The following is a 14,412-nucleotide window of genomic DNA, read 5'->3' as shown; positions in this document are numbered from 1 at the left end:
TAGCCATGTCTCTGTAATGATAATAATATAAATCCACGCAGTAATCCGTGCTCTTAGTTCATCTGACCTTCCTGCTTTACTACTTGCATTGAAGTAAATGCATTCCAGTCCTCTAATCCCTCTGAACTCCACAATTTCCCTGTGCCTGCTCTTACTCTGTGCTACACATATCCGTCATACCTTTGTCCTCAATCCCTGCACTTACTAGCCTAGTATTTCAGTTCCCAACCCCTGCCACTCTAGTTTTAAACCCTTCCGAAGAGCTCTAGCAAACCTCCCGCCCAGGATATTGGCACCCCTCCAGTTCAGGTGCAACCCGTCCTTCCTGTACAGGTCTCATCTTCCCCAGAAGACATCCCAATGTCAATATATCTAAAGCCTTCCCTCCTATACCAGGTCTATAGCCACATGTTCAATTACACTCTCTCTCTCTGTTCCTAGCCTCACTAGCTCATGGCACGGGTAGTAATCCTGATATTACTACCCTGGTAGTCCTGTCCTGCATCTTAGCTCCCTACCTAAATCCCTGAATGATCTTTGCAGGAGCTCTTCTTTCTTCCCACCTATGTCATTTGTGCCAATATGAACAATGACTTTGGCTCTTTTCTTTCTAACTTCAGGATGTTCTGTACCCGCTCAGAGACATCAAGGACCCTGGCACCAGGGAGGCAACACACCATCCATTGTTCACAGCTGTAGAAATGCCTGTCTGTGCCCCTGGCTATCAAGTCACTTATGACTATCACTTGCCTAGACTTTGCCACATCCTGCTCTACAGCAGAACCAGTTGTGCTGCCATAGATCTGGTTACCACTAGTACTGAGAGGCTGTCCCTCGTTGATCTTACTTCATGCACCTCCTATGCAGTCTGACTTGTATGCCTCTAAGCGCCCTATGATCTGTATGTCCTTGCTCACAAGCAATGTTTTTCACATGTAGTCATGTGGGGGCACGTGACTATCAAATCAAATTCTTAAAGAGGAAGGTTAGCAGTCGGAGGTCGTTGTACACATTGGTACCAACCACACTGGGACAAACAGGATGAAGTTCTGTGGAGATGAAAGAGGCTGAAATGCAAGTCCTCATGGGTAGTAATCTCTGGGTTATTACCAATGTCATGCGCTAGCGAGGCAAGGAATAGAAAAAAGGGACAGATGAACGTGTGACTAAGAAGCTGGTGCAGGGAGCAGGGTTTTGGGTTCCTGGATCATTGGAACCTCTTCTGGTACAGGGGTGACCTGTACAAGAGGGACGGGTTGCACCTAAACTGGAGAGAAACTAACTTCCTTGCAGGGAAGTTTACTACTAGTATTTGGGAGAGACTGGTAAAAGGAACATGATGGTGCTAATGGGCTGAATTTCAACTCAAACGGTATTTATAGGTAAGGCAGATGAGCTTAGAGCCTGAATCATTACACGGGATTATGACATTGCGACCATTACAGAAAATTGCTTGAGACAAGAACAAGACTAGCTGCTCAACATTCCAAGGTTTCATTGTTTCAGAGGTGATAGAGATGAAGGTAAAAGAGGTAGAGGATTTTCATTACTACTAAGGAAGAACATCAAATCTACACTCAGAAGATATACGGGAGGGCTAATCCACTGAGGTAATATGGGTAGAGCTTAAAAATAAGATTGGTGAAATCACTCAGAAAGGAATATGCTATCTGCCCCCCAACAGCCACCGAGACATTAAGGAATAATACATCGGCTGAGATTATGGAAAGATGCAATAACAACAGGGTTGCCACTGTGGGTGACTTCAACTTTCCCAAATTGACTGGGACTCCCTTGCAGCAACAGGCTTAGAGGGGGACAGAACGAGGTGCATCCAAGAGGGTTTCCTGAAACAGTATGTGCATAGGCCAGCAAGAGGAAGATCTATACTGGTCCTTGTATCAGCTAATGAGCCTGGCAAGGCAACTAACCTTGCAGTGGGACAGCATTTTGCATGCAGTGATTTCAACTGCTCAAGTTTGAAGATAGCTATGAATAAGGATAAGTCAAGACCTTGCAGGAAAGTACTAAATTGTGGGGAGGCAGAAGTTAGGGAGTGTTAATTTGGAGGAGCTATTATCGGGCAAATCCACATTTGACTTGAGAGAGTTGTTTAAAGACCTGCTGATCAGAGTTCTGGACCAGCATGTCCCAATAACAAGGAAGGATAAAGATGGCAAGGGAAGGGACCCTTGGACAACGAGGGAGGTTATGAATTTAGTCAAAAGGAAAAAAATACATGCAAGGTTTAGGAAGCTAAAATTGGACAGGGCTCACAAGGAAATAAGGGAAGCAGGAAAGAACTCAAGCAGCAAATTAGGAGCGCAAAAAGGAGCCATGAAATGACCTTGGCAGGTCAGGTTAAAGAAAATCTTAAGACATTCTCTACATACGTTAAATATAAGAGGAGAGCTAGGAAAGAGGTAGGACCACTCAAGGATAAAGGAGGGGACTTGTGTTTGAAGGCAGAGGATATTGATCATAGAACATTACAGCACAGTACAGGCCCTTCGGCCACTGATGTTGTGCCGACCTATTATACCTATCTGAAGCCCATCTAACCCACACTATTCCATGTACGTCCATATGCTTATCCAATGATGACTTAAATGTACCTAAAGTTGGCATATCTACTACCGTTGCAGGCAAAGCGTTCCATTCCCTTACTACCCTCCGAGTAAAGAAACTACCTCTAACATCTGTCCTATATCTTTCATCCCTCAATTTAAAGCTATGCCCCCTCGTGCTCGCTGACACCATCCTAGGAAAAAGGCTCTCCCTATCCACCCTATCTGATTATTTTATATGTTTCAATTAAGTCACCTCTCCAACCTTCTTCTCTCTAATGAAAACAGCCTGAAGTCCCGCAGCCTTTCCTCGAAAGACCTTCCCTCCATACCAGGCATCATCCTAGTAAATCTCCTCTGTACCCTTTCCAAAGCTTCCACATCCTTCTTATAATGCGGTGACCAGAACTGTACGCAATACTCCAAGAGTTTTGTACAGCTTCACCATAACCTCTTGTTCCGGAACTCGATCCCTCTATTAATCAAAGCTAAAACACTGTATGCCTTCTTAACAGCCCTGTCAACCTGGGTGGCAACTTTCAAGGATCTGTGTACATGGACACCGAGATCTCTCTGCTCATCTACACGACCAAGAATCTTACCATTAGCCCTGTACTTTGCCTTCCCGTTACTCCTACCAAAGTGCATCACCTCACACTTGTCCGCATTAAACTCCATTTGCCACCTCTCAGCCCAACTCTGCAGCTTATCTCTGTCTCTCTGCAACCTACAGCATCCTTCGTCACTATCCACAATTCCACCGACCTTAGTGTCGTCTGAAAATTTACTAACCCATCCTTCTACGCCCTCATCCAGGTCATTTATAAAAATAACAAACACCAGTGGACCCAACACCGACCCTTACGGTACACCACTAATAACGGGTCTCCAGGATGAACATTTCCCATCAACTACCACCCTCTGTCTTCTTTCAGCAAGCCAAATTCCAATCCAAACTGCTATATTTCCCACAATTCCATTCCTCCGCATTTTGTACAATAGCTACTGTGGGGAACCTTATCGAATGCCTTGCTGAAATCCATATACACCACATCAACCGGTTTACTCTCATCTAGCTGTTTGGTCACCTTCTCAAAGAACTCAATAAGGTTTGTGAGGCACGGCCTTCCTTTCACAAAACAGTGCTGATATTGGTGAGATTCTAAATAAGTACTTAGGTTCAATATTCATCCACGAAAAGGATAAGAAGAATAGTGAGATTTTGTGGAGAATGCTCATATGCTAGGGCATCTTGAGATCAAGAAAGAGGTGGTGTTGAGTATCTTGAAGAGCATTAAGGTGGATAATACACCAGGACCCAACCCAGGAAACTATAGACTGGCGAGTCTCACAAGAGTGACTAGGAAGCGACTGAAGAAAATTCTTAGGGATAGAATTTACACACATTTGGAAAAGCATTGCTTAATTAGGGATGGTCAGGATGGGTTTGTGCGGTCATGGTTCAGCAATTGGATTGAATTTTTCAAGGAGGTGATTGATGATGTTAGAGCAATGGATGTTGATTACATGGATTTTAGTCAGGCTTTTGACAAGGTCTGTCATAGCAGCCTTGCCCAGAAGCTTAAGATGCATGGGATCCATGATGACTTGGCCATATGGATACAGCTGGATATAGATTAGCAGCTGCAGATATGGGTGGAGGAGTGGCAGATGGAGTTTAACCCGGGTAAGTGTGAGGTGCTGCACTTGGGCAGGTCAAATAAGGAAAAGTATAGACTTAATGGCAGACCCTAAACAGCACTCGTGTACAGAAGGATCTTGGGGTTCGAGTCCATAGCTCCCTGAAAGTTGCCACACAAGTAGATAATGAAGGTGTATGGCATGCTCATCTTTATTGGTCAGGGAACTGAGTACAAGAGTCAGGATGTCATGTTGCAGCTTTACAAGACTTTGGTTAGGTAACACCTGGACCATTGCTTTCAATTCTGGTCACCACAATATAGGAAGGATATGAAGGGCTTTGGAGAGGGCGCAGAAGAGGTTTACCAGGATGCTGCCTGGATTAGAGGGTATGAGCTATAAAGGAGAGGGTAGAAAAACTTGGATTGTTTTCTCTTGAATGGCAGAAGTTGAGGGGAGACTCAACAGAAGTCTGTACAATTATGAGTTGCACAGATGGGATTGACAGTCAGAATCTTTTCCCCAGAGTTGAAATATTTAATACTAGGGGTATGCATTTAAGGTGAGAGGGTCAAGTTCAAAGCAGATGCAAGGGACAACTTTTTTTTTTAAAAGCACAAAAAACGGTAGGAATCCGGAACATGCTGCCAGGGGTGGGGGTGTTGGAGGTGGATACGAAAGGGGCGCTGAAGGGATTTTCAGATAAATTAATGAATATGCAAGGATTGGAGGAATGTGGGCCAAAGACAGGCTGAAGGGATTTGTTTAATTTGGCCTCATGCTCAGCACAACATCATGGGCTGAAAGGTCTGTTTCTGGGTTGTATTGTTCAATGTTCTATGCTAGAATATCAGGCTGCTAATGTGACACCCAAAACAGGAAGGGTTGGAATTTCCTCCCAATTAAATACTAAAAAGATTGAAGCCAATATTTTTAGTTCCAGTTCCAAACTCTGCTCCATAACAACCAACTCACCCCTCAGAGATAGTAGGAACTGCCAATTTGCTGAAGAAGGGTCCAGACCCGAAACATGACCTTTCCTGCTCCTCTGATGCTGCTTGGCCTGCTGTGTTCATCCAGCTCTACATCTTGTTATCTCTTCAACTCACCCCTCTCCCTGGCAAGCAGGAGATTAAGCCAGTTTGCTCACAACCATGGTATCATAAAGACCTTCAAAGTTTCCAATTTCATGTTCATGTTCACCAAGATCATCTAATTCCAACTTTGAAGCATTGCTGAACTTCACCCCATCTCACCTATTTGCTGCTCCCACATTCCACACTGTGTAAACTTGAAGTTATTCAAAATTCTGCATGTTTGAACATGCATCAAGTCCAATTACCTACTGCCCCTCTGCCACAGGCCTGGTCATATTGTTGCAGTCAAGCAACATCTTAATTTTAAAATTTGTTCCTTGTTTTCAAATCCTTCTGTGGCCTTGGCCCTTCTGAGGATTCTGCAAGTAACTCACCTCCCACCTTTACATGATTAGATTAGATTCCCTACAGTGTGGAAACAGACCTTTCAGCCCAACAAGTCCACACTGCCCCTTGATATATCCCATCCAGACCCATGGCCCTATAACCCACACACCGCTGAATACTACGAGCAATTTAGCATGGCCAATCCACCTAGCCTGCGCATTTTTGGACTGACAGAGGAAACCGGAGCACCTGGAGGAAACCCACGCAGACACGGGGAGAACGTGCAAACTCTGCACAGACAGTCGCCCAAGGCTGGAATCGAACCCGGGTCCCTGGTGCTGTGAGGTTTCAGTGCTAACGACTGAGCCACCATGCCACCCCGATGTAGTGCAGCAACTCACCAAGGCTCCTAGACAGCTGTTCCCAAACCATGGAATAACAAGATGTAGAGCTGGATGAACACAGCAGACCAAACAGCATCAGAGGAGCAGGAAGGCTGATGTTTCGGGCCTAGACCCTTCTTCCTAAACCATGACCTCCACAACCTAAAAGGACATGGAGAACGGACAAATGGGATTACCACCACGTGAAGGTTCCTCTCGAAGCCAGACTCGATCCTGACTTGGAAACATATTACCATTCCTTCAGCATAACTGGGTCAAAATCCTCAAACTATACCCCACAGCACGATAGATGTTTAACACCAGATAACTGGCAGTGGTTCAAGGCAACAGTTCACTACCACTTTGCTCCAGGGCAATTGCGGATGGACATCGAGGAGTCAAATCATAAAATAAAATTTAAAAAAAAACCCGCTGCACTGTCCCCATCAAACACCCACGAGAAAGAGATAGTACAGGGTTTAAATAAAAGTTACCTTCGGTACCTGCATATCTGCACACCACCTCACGCTCCCATCCCCTCTGTCCCCCAACTCTCTCACTGGCAGTCCCTTCTCTCCCTCCTGCTCTCTTTCTCGCACACCCCACACCTGTTGTCTCCCCACTGCTCTTGCATGCACACCTCCCCCCACTCTCTTGTGCATGGGCTGACCCTACTCCCTCTCCGCTCCTCTCCCTAACACACGCTGCCTCTACTCTCCCCACTTCTCCCTGGCGCACTCCCTCACCTCCCTTTTCCACTATTACCTTGTATGCATGCCCCCCCCTCACGTACGCACCCCTCTCGCCTACTCTCTCACACACCCCCCACCCTCTTCCTCCTGTCTCTCACGCACACGTACTGCACACTCTTCTCTCCCACCTCACCCACACACTCTCGTGCATGCACCCTCTCTTCTCCACCCCCACTCTCACTCACAAGTACCAAACTCGCTCGCATGTGCCCCCCGCCCCGAGACTCACCCTCACTCGCTTGCATGTCCTCCTCCCTGCCCTAAAGCACGTGCCTCTCTGCGCTAATGCACACGCCACCCCCTCTCTAAGGCATTTGCAACCACCTCTTCACTCCCTACTAGCACTCATGTGCCCGTGAAACCCAGTTCTCTTATGGATTCCCCTAATCACAGTCATGCGCACCTTCTCTCTCCCTGCCTCCCTCACTCACGCATGCCCCATCTCTAGCACACCTTTTTTCCCAACTCTCCTGCACGCACGCCACCCCTCTCTCTCACACAAGCGTCCGTTCCCCCCCGCCGCCACACACTCCTGCCTACTGTCTCCCCTCTTCGTCTCATGCATGAACATATTACATTAAAAGTTTTCTAATCCTCTGGAACTTTTCCACAACTAAGGAATCTTGGTAGATTTCTATTCGTACATCATCCATCTCTAGATACATCGGATGCATCTCATCAGGGGAACAGGACTGAAGTAGTTTTAGCACCACAGATTTCCCTAGCTATAGCTACCGTATTTATTTTCTCTCTTCCTTTTGCCCTTTGATTATTTATTAATTTTGGAACATTATTAGCGCATTCTATTGTGAAGATCCATTTATTCAGCTTCTCTACCATTTCTTAGTTCCCTATTATTTTCCTAGCTCAATTCTCAAGAGGAGCCTTTACTCACTATGGCCTTTCTTTTGACATATTTAAAGAAGTTTTGCTCTCTTTTGATATTACTCGCAAGTTTACCGTCATATTTTGTTATTTCCCTTTATATTCTTTTGGTTGTCTTTTGTTAATTGTTAGAATTTTCCCAATCTTCAGCCTTATCATTAATCTTTGCCACATGGTATTAAATTGAAAGAAGCATAAAATCATAGAATAGAAAAAAAAGCAAGTTTGGCTTATCACCTTCAATGAAACATTCTTTCTCACAGGAGGTTGACTGAGCTTGGGCTTTTCTCTCTGGAGAGAAGGAGGAAGAGAGGTGACCTAATTGAGGTGTACAAGGTAATGAGAGGCATGGATAGAGTCGATAGCCAGAGACTTTTCCCCAGGGCAGGACTGACTGCCACGAGGCGTCATAGTTTTATGGTGTTGGGAGGAAGGTATAGTGGAGACGTCAGAGGGAGGTTCTTCACCCAGAGAGTTGTGAGTGCATGGAATGCTTTGCCAATGGTAGTCGTGGAAGCAGAGTCATTGGTGACATTTAAGCGACTGCTGGACATGCACATGGACTGCAGTGAATTGAGGGGAACGTAGGTTAGGTTATTTTATTTTTGGTTAGGATTAATCCATGGCACAACATCATGGGCCGAAGGGCCTGTACTGTGCTGTACTTTTCTATGTTCTGTGTTCTACGTTCCTTTCCCAGTCTAGCTGGCCAGCTCTGTTCTCATTCCTTACTGAAGCTTGACACACTGCTTCTAACTCAAGTTCCTCCCTCTCTAAAACTGCAAGTTAAATTCTACCATGTTATGGTCACTGTTTCCTATGGAATTCATCAACTGTCTTCATTAATTAAATCAGCCTCATTAGAAATCACCAGATCCAAAACAGCCCGATCCTTGAACAGATCCAGGATATATTTTTCTAGGAACTGACCCAAACACACACTAATTTTTTTTTCCCCTCAAGGCTACACTCCTAATCCGATTGTTGCAATCTATATGAAGTTTGTGTTAGTCATGGGTGATGTCAATCATTTTTACATACCCTAATTATAACAGAATTTCTCAGTCCTATCAACTGGCTACAGTTAGGGAGGCCTATAGACTACTACTAGTGTATTCTTCCTCTTGTTATTCTTATCTCCACTCATGTGGATTCTAAAATCTTATGATCTAACAGCATTTCTTGCTATCAGGCATACTCTATCCTGTACTAATAACCCACAAGACTTTCCTTCTTGTTTCTGGAAAAAAAGCACATATCCCTGAACATTCAGTAGCAAGCTTTGATTCTTGGTAAACATCACTTATGACTGCCAATTTGTGAATCCTCAGATACTGAAGCTATCCATGACCAAAACGTATCAAGGTCCGGCGATCACTGAATCCCCCATGATCAACATCACTCACCAGCCATACAAATACAGTGTCTAGGAGAGCAGGTCAATGATAGGAATGCTGCAGGGAATAACTTGCATCCTGACTCCCCAAATCAGTCCATCATGCACAAGGCACAACTGATGTACATGATGGAATAGTCCCCACTTGTATGCATGATTGCAATTGCATTAATATATTGACGAAGCTTGGCACAATACAGGACAGAGCTGCTTTTGTCACCAGATCCACATTCACTCCCTTCACCACCAATGCTCAACTCTATTATACAGAAGTCACACTACTTTTTGACTCCGCTCTTCCCACCGCCTACCCAGCTCCGCCCAATACCTCCACAGCCAGCAGCTCCAGAGGAGACAGTAGCACTCAGCCCTGCTGAGTCATCACCGATGCCCAGACCTCCCCCTTTCTGAGCACGAATAGTCAGTCCTCAGTAAAGGGTTCACCGTTGTCCCCCTCCACCATAACGTCAATGAACACTTCTCACACTTGGACGTTGAACAGTTTTTCTGCCACCTCCGCGGTTACTTCTTTAACCATGAGCCTTCTTCAGAAATCCCGACCCGAAACGACAAGCTTTCCTACTCCTCTGATGCTGCTTGGCCTGCTGTGTTCGTCCGGCTTCACACCGTGCTATCTCAGATTCTCCAACATCAGCAGTTCCTATTATCTCTGACCTGGTCGACCCATTGTCTTCGGCTGCTCCTGCCCCACTGAACTTATCTCGACTCCATTTTCTCCCCCTTGGTCCAGCAACTTCCCATCTACGTCTGTGACACCACCCACGCCCTCCACCTCCGCCAAAACTTCTGATTCCCTGGTCACCAACACCTCATCTTCACCATGGACGTACAGTCCCTACATACCTGCATTCCCCATGCAGATGGCCTAAAGGCCTGACCAGTCCCCCTCCACTAACACCTTCAGACACTTAGCCAAACTCGTCCTCACCCTCAACAACTTCTCTTTCAATTCCTCCCACTTCCTACAGACAAAGTGGGCGGCCATGGATACGTCAAGCTATGCCTGCCTCTTTAACAAAGTATGAAGCTGGATGAACACAGCAGGCCAAGCAGCATCTTAGGAGCAATGCTGCTTGGCCTGCTGTGTACATCCAGCTTCACACTTTGTTATCTCGAATTCTCCAGCATCTGCAGTTCCTATTATGCCTGCCTCTTTGTAAGTTACGTGGAATAATCCCTCTTCCGTAGCTACAGTGGCCCTAAACCCCACTTCGTCCTCTGTTACAGTCATCGATGTATCGGCGCCACCTCATGCTCCCACGTGTAGCTCGAGCAGTTCATCCACTTCACCAACACCTTCCACCCCAACCTCAAGTTCACTTAAGCCATCTCTGATCCTCTCTCCTCTTCCTGGACTCTCCATTTCCATCTCTGGAAACTGATATCCATTTCAAGCCCACTGACTCCCACAGCTACCGAGAACACACACCCTCCCACTCACCTTCCCCTATTCCGGATACCTTCACCTCTGCTGCATCTGCTTCCAGGATGAGGCATTCCACTCCCAAACATCTCAGAAGGCCTCATTTGTCAAAGATTACAACTTCTCCCCCTCAGTGGTCGAGAACACCCTCCATCGCGTCTCCCACATTTCCCGCAACTCATCCCTCATACCCCGCCCCGCAATAACAACCAAAACAGAATCCTCCTCCTCCTCCTCATGTACCACCCCAAAAACCTCCGGATCTAATACATCATCCTCCAACACTTCGGCCATCTGCAATCCAACCCCACCACCAAAGACATTTTTACATCCCCACCCTTATCTGCTTTCCGGAGAGACCACTCTCCCTGTGACTCCCTTGTCCGCTCCACACTCCCCTCCAGCCCCACCACACCCGGCACTTTTCCCGGCAACTGCAAGAAGTGCTACACCTGACCCCACACCTCCATCTGACCCCAAGAAGACTATCCACATCAAGCAGATATTCACCTACACATCCGCCGTACACTGGTCCCGCTCACCCACCCGTCTGCCGTACACTGGTACTGGTCCCCCCACCCCCCCGCCCGGCGTACACTGGTGCCCGGCCCCCCCCCCCCCCCCCGGCGTACACTGGTGCCCGCTCCCCTTCTCCACAACCCCCCCACCCCCGGCGTACACTGGTGCCCGCTCCCCTTCCCCCACACCCACCCCCGGCGTACACTGGTGCCCGCTCCCCTTCCCCCACACCCCCCCCCCACCCCCGGCGTACACTGGTGCCCGCTCCCCTTCCCCCACACCCCCCCCCCACCCCCGGCGTACACTGGTGCCCGCTCCCCTTCCCCCCCCACCCCCGGCGTACACTGGTGCCCGCTCCCCTTCTCCCCCCCCCGACCCCCGGCGTACACTGGTGCCCGCTCCCCTTCTTCCCACCCCCCCACCCCCGGCGTACACTGGTGCCCGCTCCCCTTCTCTCCCCCCACCCCAACCCCCGGCATACACTGGTGCCCGCTCCCCTTCGCACCCCCCACCCCCGGCATACACTGGTGCCCGCTCCCCTTCGCACCCCCCACCCCCGGCATACACTGGTGCCCGCTCCCCTTCGCACCCCCCACCCCCGGCATACACTGGTGCCCGCTCCCCTTTCCCCCCCCCCACCCACCCCCGGCATACACTGGTGCCCGCTCCCCTTCCCCCGCACCCCCCCCACCCCCGGCGTACACTGGTGCCCGCTCCCCTTCTCCCCCCCCCACCCCCGGCATACACTGGTGCCCGCTCCCCTTCTCCCCCCCCTCCACCCACCCCCGGCGTACACTGGTGCCCGCTCCCCTTCCCCCACACCCCCCCCCACCCCCGGCGTACACTGGTGCCCGCTCGCCTTCCCCCGCACCCCCCCCCACCCCCGGCGTACACTGGTGCCCGCTCCCCTTCCCCCACACCCCCCCCCACCCCCGGCGTACACTGGTGCCCGCTCCCCTTCTCCCCCCCCCGACCCCCGGCGTACACTGGTGCCCGCTCCCCTTCCCCCACACCCCCCCCCACCCCCGGCGTACACTGGTGCCCGCTCCCCTTCTCCCCGCCCCCGACCCCCGGCGTACACTGGTGCCCGCTCCCCTTCTCCCCGCCCCCGCAACCCCCGGCATACACTGGTGCCCGCTCCCCTTCTCACCCCCCCACCCCCGGCATACACTGGTGCCCGCTCCCCTTTTCCCCCCCCCACCCACCCCCGGCATACACTGGTGCCCGCTCCCCTTCCCCCGCACCCCCCCACCCCCGGCGTACACTGGTGCCCGCTCCCCTTCTCCCCCACCCACCCCCGGCATACACTGGTGCCCGCTCCCCTTCTCACCCCCCTCCACCCACCCCCGGCATACACTGGTGCCCGCTCACCTTCTCCCCCCCCCCCCGACCCCCGGCGTACACCGGTGCCCGCTCCCCTTCTCCCCCCACCCCACCCTCGGCATACTGGTGCCCGCTCCCCTTCTCCCCCCCCCACCCACCCCCGGCGTACACTGGTGCCCGCTCCCCTTCTCCCCCCACCCCCGGCGTACACTGGTGCCCGCTCCCCTTCTCCCCCCCCCCCACCCCCGGCGTACACTGGTGCCCGCTCCCCTTCCCCCACACCCCCCCCACCCCCGGCGTACACTGGTGCCCGCTCCCCTTCCCCCACACCCCCCCCACCCCCGGCGTACACTGGTGCCCGCTCCCCTTCTCCCCCCCCCGACCCCCGGCGTACACTGGTGCCCGCTCCCCTTCTCCCCCACCCGACCCCCGGCGTACACTGGTGCCCGCTCCCCTTCTACGCCCCGCCACCCCCGGCATACACTGGTGCCCGCTCCCCTTCTACGCCCCGCCACCCCCGGCATACACTGGTGCCCGCTCCCCTTCTCCCCGCCCCGACCCCCGGCATACTGGTGCCCGCTCCCCTTCTCCCCCCCCCACACCCGGCATACTGGTGCCCGCTCCCCTTCTCTCCCCCCCCCCACCCCCGGCGTACACTGGTGCCCGCTCCACTTCTCCCCCCCCCCCCACCCGCGGCGTACACTGGTGCCCGCTCCCCTTCTCCCCCCCCTCCACCCACCCCCGGCGTACACTGGTGCCCGCTCCCCTTCCCCCACACCACCCCCACCCCCGGCGTACACTGGTGCCCGCTCGCCTTCCCCCGCACCCGCCCCACCCCCGGCGTACACTGGTGCCCGCTCCCCTTCCCCCACACCCCCCCCCACCCCCGGCGTACACTGGTGCCCGCTCCCCTTCTCCCCCCCCCGACCCCCGGCGTACACTGGTGCCCGCTCCCCTTCCCCCACACCCCCCCCCCAACCCCGGCGTACACTGGTGCCCGCTCCCCTTCTCCCCGCCCCGACACCCGGCGGACACTGGTGCCCGCTCCCCTTCTTCTCCCCGCCCCCCCAACCCCCGGCATACACTGGTGCCCGCTCCCCTTCTCACCCCCCCACCCCCGGCATACACTGGTGCCCGCTCCCCTTTCCCCCCCCCCACCCACCCCCGGCATACACTGGTGCCCGCTCCCCTTCCCCCGCACCCCCCCACCCCCGGCGTACACTGGTGCCCGCTCCCCTTCTCACCCCCCACCCCCGGCATACACTGGTGCCGGCTCCCCTTGTCCCCCCCCCACCCCCGGCATACTGGTGCCCGCTCCCCTTCTACCCCCCCCCCCCCCCCCGGCATACTGGTGCCCGCTCCCCTTCTACCCCCCCCCCACCCCCGGCATACTGGTGCCCGCTCCCCTTCTCCCCCCCCCCGACCCCCGGCATACTGGTGCCCGCTCCCCTTCTCCCCCCCCCACACCCGGCATACTGGTGCCCGCTCCCCTTCTCTCCCCCCCCCCACCCCCGGCGTACACTGGTGCCCGCTCCCCTTCTCCCCCCCCCCCACCCCCGGCGTACACTGGTGCCCGCTCCCCTTCTCCCCCCACCCCCGGCGTACACTGGTGCCCACTCCCCTTCTCCCCCCACTCCCGGCGTAAACTGGTGCCCGCTCCCCTTCTCCCCCCCCCCACCCCCGGCATACTGGTGCCCGCTCCCCTTCTCCCGCCCCGCCCACCCCCGGCATACTGGTGCCCGCTCCCCTTCTCCCGCCCCCCCCCCCCCCACCCCCGGCATACTGGTGCCCGCTCCCCTTCTCCCCCCCCCAAACCCCGGCATACTGGTGCCCGCTCCCCTTCTCCCCCCCCCCACCCCCGGCGTACACTGGTGCCCGCTCCCCTTCTCCCCCCCCCACCCCCGGCATACACTGGGGCCCGCTCCCCTTCTCCCCCCCCCACCTCCGGCATACTGGTGCCCGCTCCACTTCTGCCCCCCCCCCACCCCCGGCGTACGCTGGTGCCCGCTCCCCTTCTCCCCCCCCCAACCCCCGGCGTACACTGGTGCCCGCTCCCCTTCTCCCCCCCCCCCACCCCC

At 53.1% G+C, this 14,412-nt stretch overlaps 1 protein-coding gene across 4 annotated transcripts in view; it reads right to left on the bottom strand.

Annotated features, from left to right (window-relative positions):
* dgcr2 (DiGeorge syndrome critical region gene 2) overlaps nt 1-14,412 on the bottom strand; it is a 105,624-nt gene that overhangs the window by 77,129 nt on the left and 14,083 nt on the right. For 2 of the 4 annotated variants that reach the window (XM_048555935.2, XM_048555936.2), the window contains exon 2: nt 6,034-6,177. The exons of the other annotated variants lie outside the window; for them this stretch is intronic. In XM_048555935.2, coding sequence (XP_048411892.1) covers nt 6,034-6,112 — 79 coding nt within the window. In that variant the 5' untranslated portion in view covers nt 6,113-6,177. The remainder of the gene's footprint in view (nt 1-6,033; nt 6,178-14,412) is intronic. 4 annotated transcript variants of the gene reach the window in all.

The sequence above is a fragment of the Stegostoma tigrinum genome, chromosome 26 (assembly GCF_030684315.1).
Source record: "Stegostoma tigrinum isolate sSteTig4 chromosome 26, sSteTig4.hap1, whole genome shotgun sequence".
NCBI lineage: Eukaryota > Metazoa > Chordata > Chondrichthyes > Orectolobiformes > Stegostomatidae > Stegostoma > Stegostoma tigrinum.
This window is presented reverse-complemented; position numbering and strand designations above follow the sequence as displayed.